Raw genomic sequence first — 19,102 nt, forward strand, 5'->3', positions numbered from 1 at the left:
AATTAAAAGATTTAGAAGTAAATAAAGGGAAATGATAGAAGAAAAAGAAAGATAGGAAACTATAAAATTCAGTGGTGTTGTTTCCTTTGGATTCTACTCCATTTTGCTTGCTCCCATTTACCAAATATGATATACATTGAGTACAAAATTAGCACAATTTACATCTGTGTCTCTACTACCCATCTTAAGCTATGAAACGCTGCAAACACAGTTGATGCCCTCTACACACCCCTTACTAATCACGTTCCTCTTTATCTCTACTATTATTGCTATCTGGATTTAGTATTTGTTATTCCCATGCATTTCTCTATACTCTTATCATATCCCCAAGCCTGGAATAGTACTGTTTTGCAAATTTAACTTCATATGGATGAATTTATTCATGTAATCTATATCCATTTTTTGGCAGCTTTTTTTTTTCTAGATTGCTATTATATTTGTGAGTTTCAGACCTACTGACTCAGAAAACTAGTTCATTCACTGTGTGAGTATATATCACAACTTAGCCATTTTCTTATCTTTTTTCTAACTTGATTGAGACACAATTGACTTATAACGCTGTGTAAGTCTGAAGTGTGCACTGTGATGATCTGATACATCTATATATTGTGAAATGATTACCACAATAAGATTAGTTAACATATCCATCATCTCACATGATTACAAGTTCTTTTCTTTTTTAATTTTTTTTTAACGTTTATTTATTATTGAGACAGAGAGAGACAGAGCATGAACAGGGGAGGGGCAGAGAGAGAGGGAGACACAGAATCTGAAACGGGCTCCAGGCTCTGAGCTGTCAGCACAGAGCCCAACGCGGGGCCCGAACTCACGGACCGTGAGATCATGACCCGAGCCGAAGTCGGATGCTTAACCGACTGAGCCGCCCAGGCGCCCCTACAAGTTCTTTTTCATGCGTCTGGTAAGAGTGTTTAAGATCTAGTCTTTTAGAAATTTTTAAGTATACAATACAGTATTGTTCACTGTACTGTGATATACGTTAGATCCCAGAACTTATTTATCTTTTAACTGGAAGTTTGTATTCTTTGACCAGCATCTCCCCATTACCACCGTCCCCCAGCCCTTGGAAACCAGCATTTTAACTCCCTGTTTCCGCAAGTCTGCCTTTTTTTAAGATTCAATGTGTAAATGAGATCATATGGTATTTGTCTTTCTCTGGTTTATTTCACTTAGGGTAATGCCCTCAAGGTCCATCCATGTTGTTGCGAATGGCAGGATTTTCTTCCTTTTTATGGTTGAATAATATTCCCTAGTATATATGTGCCACGTTTTCCTTATTCATATAGCAATGGACACAGAGCTTGTTTTAAAATGGCTACTATCAAGAAGACAAGAGATATTAAGCACTGGTAAGGATGTGAAGAAAAGGGAACCCTTGTATACCGTTGGTGGGAATGTAAGTTATAGTCACCATGTAAAATGGTGTAGAGGTTCTTCAAAGAATTAAAAAGATAACTACCATATGATCCAGCAATCCCACTTCTGGATCTACATGTGAAGGCAATAAAATCACTGTTTCAAAGAGGTGTCTGTTTTCTTTTTCATGAATATTTAGGTTATTTCCAGTATTTTGAAACAAACAATGCTGGTATGGACATTCTTATATATGTATCCTTATACACATGAGCAAAAGTTCTTTTCGGATACATAGCTAGGAGTGAAGTTCATTTATTCAATACATATTTATTGAGCATCTGTTATGTGCCAGGCACCATTCTAGGCCCTAGGGACACAATAACAAGAATCAGATGGCAGTCCCTGTATTCAAGGGTCTTATATTTTACTCAGGGAAATGGACAATGACAAAAACAAGTAAAATGCAGAGTGTATCAGATAAGGTCTATGGAGAAAAACAAAACAAGAGAGCAGAATAGAGAATTAGGTGGGCAGGATCTGTTCTTTTACATCGAGTAATCATGGAAGGCCATACTCTGAAGTTGAATTTAAGGACAGATATGAAGGAGATGAAGTATCGAATCCTGCATATATATCTGAGGGAAGAGAACTTCATAGAGGGAACAGAGAGGAAACAGCATGTGCACAGGCCCGAGACAGGCCTGAGACAGGAACATCCTGGCATATTGGAATACAGTAGGGACACCATTGCGTCTGAAGTCGACTGAACAGGAGTATAGCAGGGGATGAAATCAGAGAGATGGTGCCTAATTATTAACGTTTATAAGGCCTACAGATTTTACTCTGGGTGAGATGAGAAGGCACTGGAAAGCTTTGCGTCATTGATCATAGTTTTATTAAAAAGAGTCATGCTAGGTGCTGTATAGACTGTAATGAGTAAGGATGGAAACAAGCAGACAGATCAAAGAGGTAATACAAATACCTTAGGGGAAGATGATGGTGGCTTGGACCAGCTAATGATGACAGCCTGATTAGTGGAGGTGGTGTGAGGTGGTCTGATTCTAGATTCTATATCAACGGTTGAGCCAACTGGATTTGCTGGATGCATTGGATGGTGTGAGATGCGAGTAAGAGAGGAGCCAAGGATGACTCTAAGGTTTTTCCCTCGAGCAGCTGGAAAGAGGATTGTCACTTGTTGACATGGAGAAGATTTAGAAAGAGAAGGTTTTTGGAGAATAACCAGAGTTCAGTTTGGGATATATTAAATTTAATAAACCTATTAGATATCCAAGCAGATATATCAAGTAGGCAATCGGTTATTAGATAGAAGTTTCGGGTATGTACATCTTCAACTTTATCGTGTATCACAAAATTGTTCTCCAAATTTTGCGTATCTATTTACATTTCACGTTGCTGTAACAACACTTGTATGGTCAGTTTTTTCATACTGATAATCTAATGGTATTATCTGGTGTCGCATTGTGACAGTATTCTATAACAAAAACAAACAATACACCTGGAACTAAGCCATCTGGATCTTAATAAGCACCGCATATTCATAACCTACTGGCTAGTGGTACTGTTGCCATGCTTTCCCAAGCCAAAGCAATCCATGACCAGAACATACTGATGTCCTTAGTAAGAAAAGTGAATCAGTGGTTTGTTTCTATTTCTAATTTCTTTTGAGGAGATGGAAATTTCTACAGACAGCGTTGCATAGATTTGATGTGGTTAATTCTCTTGTTTTGGCTTTTGATGATGATCAAAGTCTCACTAATGTAAACTAATTGGAAGCATTGGAGGCACTGGGTTTTGATTTTAAAAAGAAGAATTTAATTACTTTTAATTACATATATTAATTGAAACTTTACTAAGCTAATAATGATGAACGAATAGGCATCTTATGAGATACGAGTAATTGTACTGAGAATATTCGATATGTTTGGACAACTGCTGGATTCACTTTTTTTTTTAGAAAATGTTTTTAATGTTTATTCACTTTTAGGAGAGAGAGAGAGAGAGAGAGAGAGAGAGAGAGAGAGAGAGAACGAGTGGGGGAGGGGCAAAAAGAGAGGGAGACACAGAATCCGAAGCAGGCTCTAGGCTCTAAGCTGTCAGCACAGAGCCCGATGTGGGGTTTGAACCCACAAACCGTGAAATCATGACCTAAGCTGAAGTCGAACGCTTCACCAACTGAGCCACTCCGGCGCCCCTGGATTCACTTTTACTGCAATAAGTCGATGTTTAAAAGTGTTTTCGTCCCTTATGAGTATGTACACATTTACCTCACAATACAATTTGAATATGAGGATGGTTTGGACTACTGTTCATAAACAGTATTGTTTTGTTTGTAGTTATTTGATGGAGAATATCTACTTCCCCCCACATCCTAACATTTTTTGGTTTATGTTGATTGACTTACTTTGCAGTATTACCTTACTGCAAATAAACAGAATGACCATGAATGGCTATTTTTTTTTAACATAGAACATATTGTGAAAATTATCAGGGTATCATTTTCTTTAAAGATATTTGGAATATGAATTCCAGATGGTAGCCCCACTCATGTCCTTTTCTGGAGCTTTTCAGTAATCACACATAACAAGCAAAACAGCAGTGACAGTGGCTAAATCTTCTCATGAGTCACTCAGTGTCTGATTAGGAATCAGAAGACAGGAGTCTGGTCTCTATGGTTAATTAACTATTTTTCCGTTACTAGGCAAATAATCTCCTAGTTTTCTGAGTTCCCTTATATGTAAATGGTTTGAAATATATGGTTGCCATAATAAAATATTTTGAAAAACATAAAGTGAAAATATGAGGTCTCATTTTAATACTACTGGAGGTACTTTTGAACTAAAATTCTTCATGAATTTTTCACCAACTCACAAAAGTTGAGAGAGGAGGGAATAGGCAAGGCGATGTCTGTATACTATTGTAAAGAAGTACATGAGAAATATGAACCACTGGGACATAATCACAAAAATTTATGAATTCTGACTCAATTTTATTTAATGTAATAATTCAAGTTGTTAACGAATAATTTGTGTGTAATTTGAGTAGTATCTAAATTGTATATGACCTCAGTTATACATAAGCTTTTCTTCCATTAGTTTTTCTCTTTTGTTGAGGTTTTGTTGGACCTTTGCAAGAATAAAGAAGGCAAACAGATTTTTTTCAGTCCTCTTTGTGGTTATAACTGGTATCTGTGCCAGCTATATTTGTGGGAGGATGAAGTAGAAAAGCCTCAAAATGACTAGCCTGGCTTCAATCCTACTGTTTCCACCAGGCCTCCTTTTTAGTTGGGGTCACTTTATCTACATCTGCAAGTTTCACTATGTCCAGGTTCCCAGACCAAATGGTTTCTATTTAGGCCACATTTGAGAAGCTCCAGGCCAGCAGCTTAGTAGCCCAGTCTTGTCAGTGTAACAATTTGTTTCCCGATTCTGAACCCAGCATGAGTTTAGTCCCTAAAGTCCTGCCTCATTTAATCATACCTGAGTCTCTATTCCCTGCACTGTCCTATTGTTCTTTGGAGCAGCAGCCTCGCCTTTTACTTAACTAAACTCTTGAAGGGTAGAATTTTCTACCTGGGCTCCTGTCCCTGTGTCTGGATCCTGATACCTGCTGCCATATTTTCCTGTGGTGCATTCCTTTAAAGTCCGTCTGGACCTTACCATTGGCAATTGCTCCACGTTGCGCTCACGGGTCGTACGGTTGCTGACTTTTCGACAGCTGAATGTCTCCACGCTTACCAGTCAGTGCCTGTTAGGCCTTTGCTGATTGCTTGCTTTGGGTTCCTCTGACATCCCCTTACTCTCTATGGGTTCTGTTACCTGCTTCTGGGATCTTAGACCAATCAATAGGTCTGTGCAGTCTCTGGGTTTAGAGTCACTTGGACTGAGTCTGAGCCAGGTTCTAAAATGCTCCAGTATAGCGTATTAATATTTTATTTAAGGTTTTCTTCTTTTTTAAAAACAAATTTTTTATTTGAGAAAGAAAGAGAGAGAGAGAGAGAAGGAGAGAGAGAGAGAGAAAATGAGCAAGAGAGGGTCAGATGGAGAGAGAAAGAGAGAATCTTAAGCCCAATGCAAGGATCAATCCTACAGACCCTGGGATCCCAACCTGAGCCAAAATCAAGTCAGACACCCAACTGACTGAGACACCCAGGTGCCCCAGGTTTTCTTCTTCATGTGAAATTTCCTTCAAAGAAGGTTATTTCTATAGACCCTCAAGTCTCATGTGGAAAAGGAACTCAATTTTCCTAGGCATTTGGTATACTGACAAATGCATGGAAGAGAGTACCAAGATCTTTGGAACAGAAATTAAGAAAATCCAGCACCCATGTACACTCCCCTCTCAAAATACAGAACAAAACAAACAAAAGCTCCAAAAGGATATAAAAAAGACCAGCTAACTTTAAACAATGGAGCATTTCATCAAGGACTTAATTACTCTAAAAGGGCATAATTTGTAATATCTAATGGGCATTGGGCATGGACTTTGGTAGACCAGGAGATGACAAGGGAAAACTAGTTAATAATTCTGCGGTTACTAGCTAAATTAATGCTCCCCCTGCACACAGCCTTCCCCCACCCCCAGCAAAAAGGAGACAGAAGCATGAATTTGATGTCCTCCAAATTATTAAATAGTTCAATGCACTTTAATACAGTAATTATGGTCTGCTCACCTAAATTAATCCTTTAATGTTAAATGGATTGTTTTTTGTCATTTTTGACAGGGTGTGGTAAGTCTACTTGCCACGATAATATGTCTGAAAGGGGCTTGTTTTGGTAAGGGCTTGTTTGGTAAATGTGAGTGGAGTCATATGTAGTTTGAAAACCTGTGGAACCGTTTTGAAGGACTTGTGAAAATATTTCTCCTGCAGAATTATTTGTCCCAAGATTAGTAGGTTAAAAACAACCCAAATAGAATCCAAAAGAATCACACGATTTCATTTCCATCATAGGCAAAATGATAAGGAAAATTCTTTATGGGAAATATACATAAATGCAGAATTTAGGATCACGTAATGAAAGGAACCCATTAAGAAGTTTTTTACTGCCCCCTGCTGTCAGTTTCTAAGAGCAATATTGTAAAATTACTGTAAAGGGTGACTCAAGAAGAATTAGTTGAACAAATTGGTTGGAAAAAAATTCCCTGCCTTTAATTACACCACGTTTTAGTCAGTAATGCTAATGCTTACTTCATGTTTGTGAGCAATACCCTGTCAACCCAAGAAACCAACTCTCGCTAAGCGTGTATTAGTGGATGTAGGGTAAGAGGCCAAGTCTGCGGCTTGTGAAATGCTATATTAATAAGAATGTACCAGCGTTACAATTTTTAGCGGATGAGATCTACTTTACTGTTTGTCCAAATTTCACAACGTCAAATTTACTGTTTAATATTTACATAATCTAGGTAAAACACTCTTCATAACAGCAAAACTTTCAAAGTAAATGAATGAATGGCTTATTTTTGTAGTGCAATCCAACTTGAAACGTTATTTTCACTTTGGCATATAAAATTAAGACATGAGAAACAATAAAAATAATAGATAATACTAATGCAACTGTCACTAGACGCAAGGCACAGTTTTATTTTTTCACACGTGTGATGTCCTCATAAAATAGAAGGAGGGAGGTTTTAGTTTAATTCCCATCTCACAGATGAAGATACTAAATGACAACGTAACTTGCCTAGGTGACACAATTGATAAAAGGTGGAGCCATGGGTGGAAACCCTGCAGTCTGACTCCAGAGTCACTCCTCTTAACCTCTTTGCACAGAAAGTACGAACTCGGCAATGAGGGAGGAAGAACTTAACAGAAATTAGAATGGTCACGGTGACGTAAGGGTATATTGCCTCCAACCAACCACACACTCGTCGAATCGTGACCTTTTTGCTACAGCCATGCTGTAGTGGCCGGAGCCTGTGTATAAACATCACACCTGCATTGTTTTCAGTTGGCTTTATCTTTCTTTGTTTCCTTGGTTGCATTACATTGAAGGTGCGTTGGGGGTGCTTTTTTTTAAACTGAATATGTGCCCCCTTAGCCCATGCCTTAGGTCAGGGTTAATCTTGTGGTTGGCCACTGCACACCTGTGCCTTTCATCTCTACGCAGCCAGACAACTTCTAGTTTTAGCCACACTTTCAACCATCTTCAGCAACTCGTATTCAAATTATGCACACACTTTCACAGTGCTTTGAATACATGAGTTGCACATTTTAAGTTTCCTTGGATGCTATTAATTCTGGAGTCCTGTTTAACAGGACATTTGTGCCCCTCTGTGCCTGTCCAGTCCTTTGCCTTCCCTTTCGTAGCACATGGTTCATGACAACAGATACATTCCACCCGTGATAACTGGCAAAGCTACTATTTGAGATTCTAGGATGCTTTTGCCCTGCAGCTGTTTGAAAACACGACTTCAGGTTCCAGAGGGCTAACTATCCAGGAAATCTCATTCCACATTAAAGTAAAACCAAAAGTCAACACAGATCATTTGATCTTCATAATAAAAACGTTCTTACCTGACCCGAGGAGTTGGGTTTCCGGTGACTCTACACTCCAAGTAAACTTTACTTCCTTCTGCCACTTCTTGGCTCCGAAGCTTCTGGATGAATCTTGGAGCTGAGGGCAAGCGGAGTGCATTCTGAGGCTGTGGGTGAGGCATGTTAGTGCATGGCACTGCCTTGTTCTGGTCTTTCTGGTAACGATGCCTGGCCTCGGGCAACTTGACCTCTGCTTCCATCTCCTGTTGGTCTCCAGTGGGGCTCTGGCTGGCTGAGGCACCCATCAGGGCTGATGGCTGATTTTTAGGAGACAAGTACCCACTGTCTGGTGATGAGGACTCCCCATTTGGGCTTCTATTTCTCGGCTTTGCTGCTTCTCTAAATATGGACGTCAGCTCCTCAATGAAATTAGCCGCCTTGTCACATAGCTGGCTCTGGGGGCCAGTCTTACTTTGATATGCTGCTTTGGGCTTTACACTTGGGTTGGGAGTTTTTGCACCACGTTTTCCAGACTTTCGGAGGCTCCGGATATAGCTGGGGCTGGCAAGCAGGGGTGATATGGCAGGTTTCCTCTTTGAAGCAGGTGAAGACATAGGGGCGGTTTGTTCAGGCAGAGGCTGGACAGGTGTTGACCTATTATCATGAGGTCTTCCTGAGGAGGTTGACTCACCAAACTTGGTCTCCTTATGGGAAGGGTTTTCACAGAGGCTTACAGGAGAGGTGTTGAAAATCTGCGAGATCTCCTTTTCTGAGTCAAAATCTTCCGTTTCGGAGTTGGTGATAGATCTCCGGGCCAGGTCAAGACTCTTGTTTATCTCTTCCTGGCTGAGAAAAGCAGATAGCCCAGGGAAGAAGTCAGCATTCTTGCTTTCTTCCTGCATGTCTGATAGGGAATCATAGAAGGAGTCATGAGAGGAAGTCTCTGACATAGTTGAATAGTCTTCATACACTCTTTGTCTGCTCTTAACAGGAAGGCCAGAGGCACTGGAAACCAGTTTACTTCTTGTGTCCTGAAAAACAACACCGACAGAATTGCCATTAGTAGTATTGGGTGTGTGGGTGTGTGTGTGCGCGCGCGCACACGCGCAAACGCTCACATGTGCGTCTATTATCATAATACTACTAATCTACAAGTTGGGAGAAACATGAAAGTGAAAAATACACTTTTGCAAAAAATCATTTTTCTCTATCCTTTAAGTTGGAAGAAACATCAAGTATACTTATGTTTATAATTTATCATTTTAATTTAATATTTTCTTTGTGGGTGAATATTAAGTGTCTCACTAACCAGCGACGAGTAATTCAAAAAGAAAATATCTGCAGTAGAGACTAAAGAGTGTAGTAGGGCACTCTGCACTTCTCAGAGCCTCCTTCTTTTCTGTCTCCCCCCCCACCGCCACTACGCACCTCATCAAAGCTCTAATTTCATTAATGTATGAGATTAGTAGCTTGTTGATATTTTAGTAAATCTGATTCTGCTTATCTCACCATAAACCACAAATACATTTTGATTCCAACTCTTATTTGTTTTCAGTTTTCAGTGAAATATTTGAAATCTTACTGGTTCACTTTTTCCTTGTGTCCACCTGTGTGCATTCATGTTTATTCACTCAACAGTTATTTCAAGACCTAGTTAATAATCACTTGCTGAGTTTCAGGTGCTAGAGGTATAGTTATGTTCTAGACTGGAGACACAAAATGTTTTGTAAAGGGCCAGATGTAAATACTTTTGACTTGGTGAGCTGTACTGTCTCTATTGTAATTACTCAAATTTGCATGGCAGCATGAGACCAACCATAGGCAATACATAAATGAATAAGCATGGCTATGTGCCAACAAAACTTTATTTATGGACACCGGTATGGTATTTGAATTTTATATAAGTTTTACATATCAAAAATATTGTTTTTCTTTCAAATTTTATTTTTTTCAACAGTTAAAAAATATATTAAAAAACATTGTTAGTTTGCAGGCCATACAGAAATAATAGTAGGATGGATTTGGCCTAGGGGCCAAAGTTTGCTGACTCTTGATCCAGACTAAGGACATAGTCCTTATGTTGAAGGAGTTAAAAGTCACGTGAAGTTGTGAAAGCAGGGAGGTGGAAAAGATATTAAACAAATAATATAAAATTTGGACAAGGTGTCAAAGGAAAGTGAAAAGAGCTTCATTGCTATGAGTGCCTAACTTAACCTTTTAAGGATATATGAGAGTACTTTGTGCCTTGCATAGGACATTTATATGGAAACACCACCAGCATTTCCATTTTCATTGTATGGAAATACCACCACTAGTTTCATTATCTGTAAAATAATTGGGCAAGAATTGAAATTCCACTGCATTTTGAGCTAAATATTATGAAGCACTGCCTCTCCTGTTACTCTAAGTATGCTATTCTTTTTCTGTATATTGTTCATAGAACGATAGAGGGAAGATCTGGAAAACTTAAGAAGGGAACTTTGCCTCAATATTGAGTCTAGGAGTTAATAAAGGAAGCTTCTTGGATGTGGTAAAACTCAACTTTATAGGTTGGGTCAGGCGTAAACTTAGACATTCATTCTCCATAAGGTAAGTGGGCTTCATGAGGACAGAACTGAGTTGCTTATCCAGAAGCAGTTTCCCACCTAGGGATTCTGCTTAGAGTGATGAGATTTTGTTTGATTAAGTGAAATGTTCTTTACTCTTCTATGACCAAAAAAGAGCTAGCTTGCATTTTTGACCCCTAAAAGTCTCTAATCTCAAAGAGCATTACGTAGAGGCATTCCAGAAATCTACCTTGGAGATTCACCATCACATAGGATGCAGGGATTCATAGAATCTATCAATTCAACAGAAGATATGTAATCAGATTTTAAAGCTCAATATTAACCTATGACATCTTCTTTAGTTTAAATTTGTACTTGCGTCTCAGATGTCCTCTTAGAAAGTTACTCTGTTTTGTGGGCATCATGAGATTCTCCACATTCTAGTCCTAGTGTACCTACTAAGATATATTACCCTCTATTCTCCTAGTAAATCTTACAAATCCATTAGAGTGGTCTTGTCACTTTATATAAAGACATTATAATGTCTTTATAACATTACTCTAATTTCTTTGTCCTGTCTGTGTTCCAGAATGGAATCATTCTGATTCCTTACCAGTTCTTTAAAAATGTTTTTAACGTTTTTTATTCATTTTTGAGAGACAGAGAGAAACAGACCATGAGCAGGAGAGGGGCAGAGAGAGAGGGAGACACAGTATCCAAAGCAGGCTCTAGGCTCTGAGTTGTCAGGGCTTGAACCCATGAACTGGTAGATGATTTAGGAGAAGCAAATGTAGGGGTCAACTCTTAAATTGTGTGACGGTTCAAGTCATCAGGCAACGTTGGCCCAGAAGAGACATGAAAACTGGAAGAGACATGCTTGGGCCAAAAGTATACTGAAGACAAAACAGACCATATTTCCATTTCTTTCTTTTTTTTAAGTTTATTTATTTTTGAGGAAGAGAGAGAAAGGGAGGGGGGAGAGAGAGGGAGAGAGAGAATTCCAAGCAGGCTCCGTGTTGTCAGCATAGAACTCGACGCAAGGCTAGATCTCATGAACCATGAGATCGTGACCTGAGCTGAAATCAAGAGTCAGATGCTTAAGTCACCCAGGCGTCCCCCTATTTCCATTTCTTGAAAATTTTAGTTTTCTTTGCAAGAGAAGCTATTGGTCTGTTTATTTGTTTTTGGCCTTGGAGAAATTAATATTTTATATTGAACTCAGTGTGAGAGAGATGGGGAAATGTGATTTTGAACAATATGGGTTTCTGCCCTCATGGAACTTAGTCCATGAGGGATACAAATAAGTCATAAGCATATATAATTTAGTGTACCAAGTGCCATGATGACAGAAGAACAAAGTGCTATGTTAGCACCTAGAAGGAATAATAGGATTAGGACCAAGACAAGTTTTACAGAAGATGAAGCCTATTGGATAATATGTAAAGGGCACAAAAGAGTTAGGCAGGTAAAGAGGGCAGCGGCAGAAGCATATACAAAGTCTTGGATCCCAGGAAGAGTATGGCAGACTCAGGTAACTCAGCTCCAGTGAAACAGAAATCTATCTGGAGAGGGGAGATATCACCAGAGACAAATTTAAAAAGCAGGAGTGGGGTTAGAGGGCCTGAAGCCATGTGAAGAACTTGAATTTCATCTTTGGTGTGGTTAAAAGACACAGAAGACTAAGTATGTGGGAAACATCACCAGAGTTGCATTTTAGAGAGATAACTCATGGTAGCCTGACTTGATGACTGAGTCAGGGGAAGAGGAAGGCAAGTTGAAAGAAGGAAGTCATTGAGAAGGCTTTTGTCCTATTCTCAGAGTTATGTACATTTCTCATTGCTTTAACTTTGACACTCATCATCTGAACCTCCTTTTTAGTTTTGGATAATTCCTCATATTCTGAGCCTCTGTGAGAAAGTAAGCTCACTTATCATAATGGAATGTGAAACCTCCAAATATTTGCTTTCCCAGCCCCTTGGAGCCTGGGTACAAGTCTTGGCACATGGCAATTACACACGTCCATCTTGGACTTTGAGGCAGGTTCCATGGAGAAAACACTCTAGTTTCTGGCAGTGGTAATGGATGCAGCAGCATGGAGTATGGAGGGGCAGCCGTGGTGGCTGTGCAGAGGCCTGGAGGTGGAGCTGAAGTGTGGACCAGTCGGCTGTGACAGCAGTGGTAGCCACACGTGAACCTTTTTCTGGCCTTGTGGTCTGGCCTCCAGAATATACTCTGGGCCTCATTCTGTGAATTGCCATAGCTCTTATCAATCATTCGCTTTGCACTCAAGTTGACCAAAGAATATTTCTGTCACTTGCCACTAAGGAATATGAGTGACAGTAGAAAAAAAATATGACAGAAGTCAAAATAAGTGACATTGGGAAGAAAAACAGTGGACTGAAGCAATAGAGAGAAGATAGAACAGAAACGTGTGATTGACTAAATTCCAGAGACAAGATTATAGATTTCTTATTCAAACAATGGGATGGGTGTTGCCACTAACTTGGCATGACACAATGGGGGACGTTTTGAGGAAAAAAAAAAACTTTAATTTTGATTTGCACCTTTTGCAACTGGGAACTCTGGTATTGTGTGGAAGGCAAGGTGAGATACTGGTATGTGAGAAAAGAGAACAAAACTAGATTGGGAAGTATTAGCTAAGGGTGGCACTATAAGACATGGGAGTGGATAAGGTCAAGGAAGAAAGAGAGAGAAAAAGGAAACAATCCTCCAGAGAGTTGGGGGGAAACCAGGAGACAGTTGTTAGGGAAGCTAGGCAAGGAATCTCACAAAGGAGCTGCTTTTTTCCTTCTGACTTAGCAACTGGGAACATTTAGCACCATTGGCCACAGCAGTTTTGGTGTATGTGACAGAGATATAAGCCAGATTCCAGATACATTGAGAAACTATGGAATGAAAAGAAGTATAGATTGCAAGTGCTACAGACTATTCTAAGTTTATAGAAGGGAGGACAGATAGGGGTAGTAGGTGGACAAAAGTATGAAATCTAATGGGTTTATTTGTTTAGGATGTGGCACAGGTATGTGTTTCAGTGCTAATGGAATTAGCCAATGGAGAGGAAGAAGCAGAAGAACCATGTAAAAAAGTGGGGATGATGTATAGACCAGGTCTTCCAGGATGTGAGATGAAATGGGTTATTATAGTACAAATGACTTCAGGTTGGAAGGGAATATTGTTCTTCCGTTGTCGAAGGAGAGAAGTAATGGAGTAATTAAAGTGTGTGTGTGTGTGTGTGTGTGTGTGTGTGTGTGTGTGTGTGTGTTGGGGAGAGAGAGAGAGAGAAAGGGGGAGGGAGAGAGAGAGAGAGGAAGAGAGGAGCAGGGGGAATCTGGATACATGTATAATTGAAAGAAAGGAGAGTTCCTAGCTTGAGACTTCTGACGATTTGGAAGTTTATAAGGACAACAGATGATTTGAAATAGCTGTTGTAGAGAAAGGGAAAAATTTCCTTAAGAAAGATTTAAGGGCAGTGGTGAGGGTTTAGTTGAAGTTAAATGTGACGTATTTATAATGTCATTAATCAGTGTGATTGCTCACTTCTCTTCACTGGAGCTCAGTAGTCCAGGTGAAACTGTGCAAGTAAGATGCTCCAGGTTCTGAGGTACAGGTAGGATGGAAAGAAAATGGACAAGGTTGTTGAGAATATCAGCAAGATACGGGTGGATTCTAAAGTCTATGCTGGATTGGGATTCATGGGTAGGAGTTTGATCATAAAGAGATTAAGGGACTGAAGGCCCAATGAAAGCAAAAGAAAGATGTAGTATGAATGACTGAGGATCTGGAAAGATGTATTGAGATAGTGAAATGTCTCAGTTGATCATTTCAGAGTCACAGCCTTTTGACTTCCGACTGCATTTAGAGTGTGGCCACCTGACTGTTTTTGACTGTTTTTGTGGAAAAATGTAAGAGTTTAGTAGTCTTTATGATTGACAAAACCTAAAATATTTATGCAGACTTTACTAGGAAAAGTTTGCCAACTCCCGCTATAGAAAATCAGCTACCTAATAAATTCGTCTAGCTTAAGCACTAGTAATACTAATCATGATAATGATAATGGCTAACAATGTATGGCTCACCATAGGTAGGAATTGCCTCAAGAACCATTATGTAGATTATTTCATTTAAAATTCCCACAATAGGCCCCAGTTTATAAAGAAGGAAACTGAGTCAGAAAATGTGACTCGGAGAGCCAAGATTCAAACCCAGACAACGACTTTAGAGCTCATTATCTTAACCATACACTTTCCTACCAATATATTATAGTTTCACAACCAAGAATCCTAAGCAATATTATCAGACTAATAAAACTGGATCAGTTTTCTGCTATTTCTGCTAATATCAGAGTTCTGCCATTAATTTAATTATACTTAGTGCAAAGTGAACATGATAGGATGAATTTTAAGCCTTCATAAAAAATTATGAGATAGTTTAAAGGAAACTTATGAATGATGAAACACTTTTCAGTTCCTTTTTTCAAACAGGGAGTGTTTGCTGGAGGCAGATTAAATCACCTGCTTATTAACTTATATTTTGGTTTTAAAGAGGCGCCATCTGACAGGATCCAGTTGTCAGGATTAGGTGTAGCTTAAAAACTGCTTGCACAGTGAAAAAAGAAGATAATAGCTCTATGGCATACATGGTTTGGGTTTAATTTGCAACCCAGTTATTGCTGCTAGAACATGCACAGGGTCTAGGGAAAATGCTCATTGAATGCAGATGAACAAGGGAGGTTTCCAGGTGGCCCAAACTCACTGGAAAATCATGCTTCAGAGATTTTCATGTCAGTCCACACCCCAAAATTAAAAGATTGTAATCAAAAGAAATACAACTGCAAACATCTCCATTATTTCCCTCAGATATTATGTTTTATTTCAAACGGTGTTTTCGGTAATTCTCTGCTGGTGTGATAGATACAGAACATGAAATACACTGAAGAGAACTAATTATACTGTCTTTAATGAATAAAGAAGTGAGATGAATGCCAAAAACTTTAACAAGTTCCAATTTAGCAAAGAGAATTGAAAGATATTGAAATTTTGAGGAATAAGGTATTCTCCTACATCTTTAATTCTTCCCTGCCTCCCGCCTCTATCCTCTTCTGGAATTTGAATTGCTTGGAAATTCTTCTCTTCATCTTTTTCTCTTTCATATATTCTTCAACCATCATTAATAATTTATTTTAATTGTTACTTCCCTTAATGCTCTCATATGCCACAGCTATTTCCTAATATCTTGGAATTTGTATAGTTCTAGCTTCTTCCCTTTGAGAGAAAATGGCTCTTTGCTAGCCCTGCGCATTTTATAATTACTCTTCCTTTCTTCCACCTCCCTTTCCTGCAAAGGTAACTTGAACGTGAAATCAATTGAATATTTATCACTTAGTATGTTCCAGGGAAGTTTCAAGGAGGGCAGAGATGAACCAGGCATAGTTTCTCTCCTTTAATGTTTTGTAATCTAATAGGAGAGATTAGAGGGATAAGACAAGAGTAAAAAATAACTCAAATCCAAGGAGAACCATGATAGTTGTTATTAAACATAGTTTAAGCATACTGCAGTAAGAGATCGAAGATGGTGGGAGAGAACATATTTACAAATTTGGCCATGTCATTCTTTTGGTATCTGTTTTCCAATGGTGCAAGCTCCATTGGATAAGAGAAGGTCCAAAACGTGACATGCAGTTTATCTGTGGGCTTCCGGACAGCCTGCCCTGAGGGAAAGTCTCCAGCCTCAACCTCTATCTTCATACTGACACATGCTGCAATCATGCCCTACTGCTTTATGTGCTATTCTTTGAAAATTCCACGTTCTGTCATGTCTTCGTGCTTTGCACATGCTTCCTTTCTGTTTTTCTGTTTCAAACTCCAGTTTGTCCTTAAAAACTCGATTATTTCACTTGTTTTTGGTGCTTTCTGACTCCCCAGTCTGTGTACTTTTTTCTTCCAAACGTGACACTTTGCATAGTATTTTAACATTCGTCTTATTGAGTTATTAATATGAGTTAGAGAACCCTTTGTCCATTAGACTGTGAACACCTTGAAAGAAGAGATGTAACTGACAGTCTTGGAATGGCGAATGCTTTGCACAGTGTCTGGGTCATGGCAGATGACGAAGAGAAACCAAGAAATACTTGGTACTTGAGACATGGATTGAACCCTTCCTAGGATTTGATGGGAGACAGAGCCATGTGAAAGAAGACAGGAGGCAGAAATGTTTCATTCCCTCCCCTTGCTCTCAGCCATCCAGGTCCCACTGCAGGATGTGTCTGGGACCAGGTGTCCTCAGTGAAGCATTGTTCTTTTTACCCAGCTGTTTCACCTGTCTTACCAATAGTTACTCATGCCCTGGGCTCTGTTTTCTAGTAAGAACTTGATAAAGTAATCCATACTATCTGTAAATAGCTGTTAATGTAAAAATATAAAACACACACAACATGCTCGTTTCACCAATACAAGACAGTAAGAGGTCTGACACTGCAAAATAAAAACCTTGTCTCTAAAGACATTGGTTTTTGTGTTTCTCAGTACTGGCCAAGAAAGTTCCTCATGAAAAAATTCAGAACCAGAAAACATTTCTTTTGTTTTTTGGCATTCTTACTACTAGACAAAGAGTAACCCTTGATAATGCTCTTTGGCATGATGCTAGCAAGCTCAGAGTTAAATTTTGAATCACAGAAATACAAATCTTTTTAGACTCCTCTCCCAATTTTTTTTTTTTTTTTTTTTTTTTTTTTTTTTTTTTTTTTTTTTTTTTACGTTCTTTGCTGACTTATTCAGTCAGCATCTTTGCTGTGTGCCCACTGTGTTAGGCACTTCTACAGGCTGGGACACAGCTGTAAGACAGAATTCTCTGCCCTAAGGAGCTAACATTCTAATAGGAGAAAAGGCAGAAGTAGGAAACTGAGAAAGTGTCAGATTCTGAGTTTCTTATATTTGATTTATCTTAAATCTTTTCATTGCTTTTGGGCGGTTGCACTGTGCTTTTATTGTATACAGCCTCAAATTATCTTGCAAGTTGTTAAGGTACAAATGAAAAAAAAACTAAAAGAAAAGAAAAGAAAAGAAAATGCATATTTGTATGTTAATATTGGTATTTGCAGACCATGACTGTTTTATTTTATCTTTTTTAATGTTTTATTTAGTTTTGAGGGGGAGTGGGAGCACGAGCAGGGGAAGGGCAGAGAGAAAGGGGGACAGAATATCTGAAGCAGGCTCTGCACCAAACAGTGAGCCTAGGGGGTGCTTGAACTCACAAACTGTGAGGTCAACCTGACTTAAAGTCTGACGCTCAACCAACTGAGCCACCCAGGCACCCTGACCATGGCTTTTTTGGAAGGCATGCTATTAGTGGGAGGGTGGTGACAGTCATAGGAGGAGGACACTCTCAGGCTAAAGGTGCTTTAGGTTCTCTCAGATTGTACCATGCAGGCAGCTGCAGGTATCCTCATGGCGTTCTGAAGGTAAAGTCTTCCAGGTGAGCTTTGACATTTACACATGATGCCAGACTTAAGCAAATATTTGGTGAAGCAAAGTTTAGGAAGGTCAGCAAATGCTACGAGGCATTATAGATGTCCTTCCACCTTGAACTTCAGTGGACAGCTTATCAGCATCTTGACTTCTCCCAAGCAAATATTGCTTTCTATTATAAACTTCCATGGTCGCCTATTTTGTTAAATCCCTGTGCATATTTCATCCATTCTGAAGAATTTTATGCTGCTTAATTTATGGATTATTTCTAAATATAATTTTATGGCTTACAACTTCTTCCTAAGTTAAGCATTTGAATTCTGTTGGACTCTTGATCTACTATGAAATATAGAGCACTCATGTGAGTTTTCATTGAACATTTTAAATTTGGTATGTACATCATTCATTCTAACACAAGCCATTTTATCATCTTAAGTTGTCATGGCATTACTACCCTAGTATTTGCAAAAATATTTATTTTTGAGTTCCTGAATATAAATATAAATATGTATGATTCACAACATATATGAATATACAGAAATAAAAGAAAAGAGAAAGAGAGACACGTTTAGAAACTATGAATAACATTTGTTTTGAGACTTGCTGACTTTTGGTGATAATTATGTGAAAACCAGATCTATGACAATCAAGATAATCCTCTATTTTGTCGGTTAAAAAATATTTGTGGAACACCCTGTGCACGATCCCCATGAGACAAGGCACTATAGGCTGTTGACATGTAAAGATTTCCCAGACTGGGAGTGGGAAGGCAAGGCATATGCATGAGAAACAGCAGAGTCTAGTAGAAAGAATTCAATTAGAAACAATAAAAGCTAGCCTTTCCTGAGAACTTCCTACAAGACAGCTTCTGAGTGTTGCCTAGTGCCTGCTTTCATGTAGTGAACTATTTGATCCTCAGAATAATTGATGGGATAGTCATTATTTTTCTTTTTTATTATTTCTGTACTCAAAACTTCAGCATAAAAACATTAAATTATTTGGCTAAAGTTGAACTGTTAGGAAGTGGTGGATTTAGGGTTGAAACCTGCATTTAACTACAAAGTTTTCTTTTCCTGTTGGGGATAGTATGGTTATTTACTTTAAGAATTTAGATAAGGGGAGGGGCGCCTGGGTGGCTCAGTCGGTTGAGCGTCCGACTTCCGCTCAGGTCATGATCTCACGGTCGGTGGGTTCGAGTCCCGCGT

General features: G+C 39.0%; 1 protein-coding gene across 3 annotated transcripts in view; it reads right to left on the reverse strand.

The window, feature by feature from the left end:
• PALLD (palladin, cytoskeletal associated protein) overlaps positions 1-19,102 on the reverse strand; it is a 421,495-nt gene that overhangs the window by 393,383 nt on the left and 9,010 nt on the right. For all 3 annotated transcript variants that reach the window (XM_040470903.1, XM_040470895.1, XM_040470909.1), the window contains exon 2: positions 7,907-8,898. In XM_040470903.1, the coding sequence (XP_040326837.1) occupies positions 7,907-8,817 (911 nt within the window). In that variant the 5' untranslated portion in view covers positions 8,818-8,898. The remainder of the gene's footprint in view (positions 1-7,906; positions 8,899-19,102) is intronic.

This window comes from Herpailurus yagouaroundi, unplaced genomic scaffold (genome assembly GCF_014898765.1).
Source record: "Herpailurus yagouaroundi ecotype Mexico unplaced genomic scaffold, PumYag 28, whole genome shotgun sequence".
NCBI classification, from domain to species: Eukaryota; Metazoa; Chordata; class Mammalia; order Carnivora; family Felidae; genus Herpailurus; species Herpailurus yagouaroundi.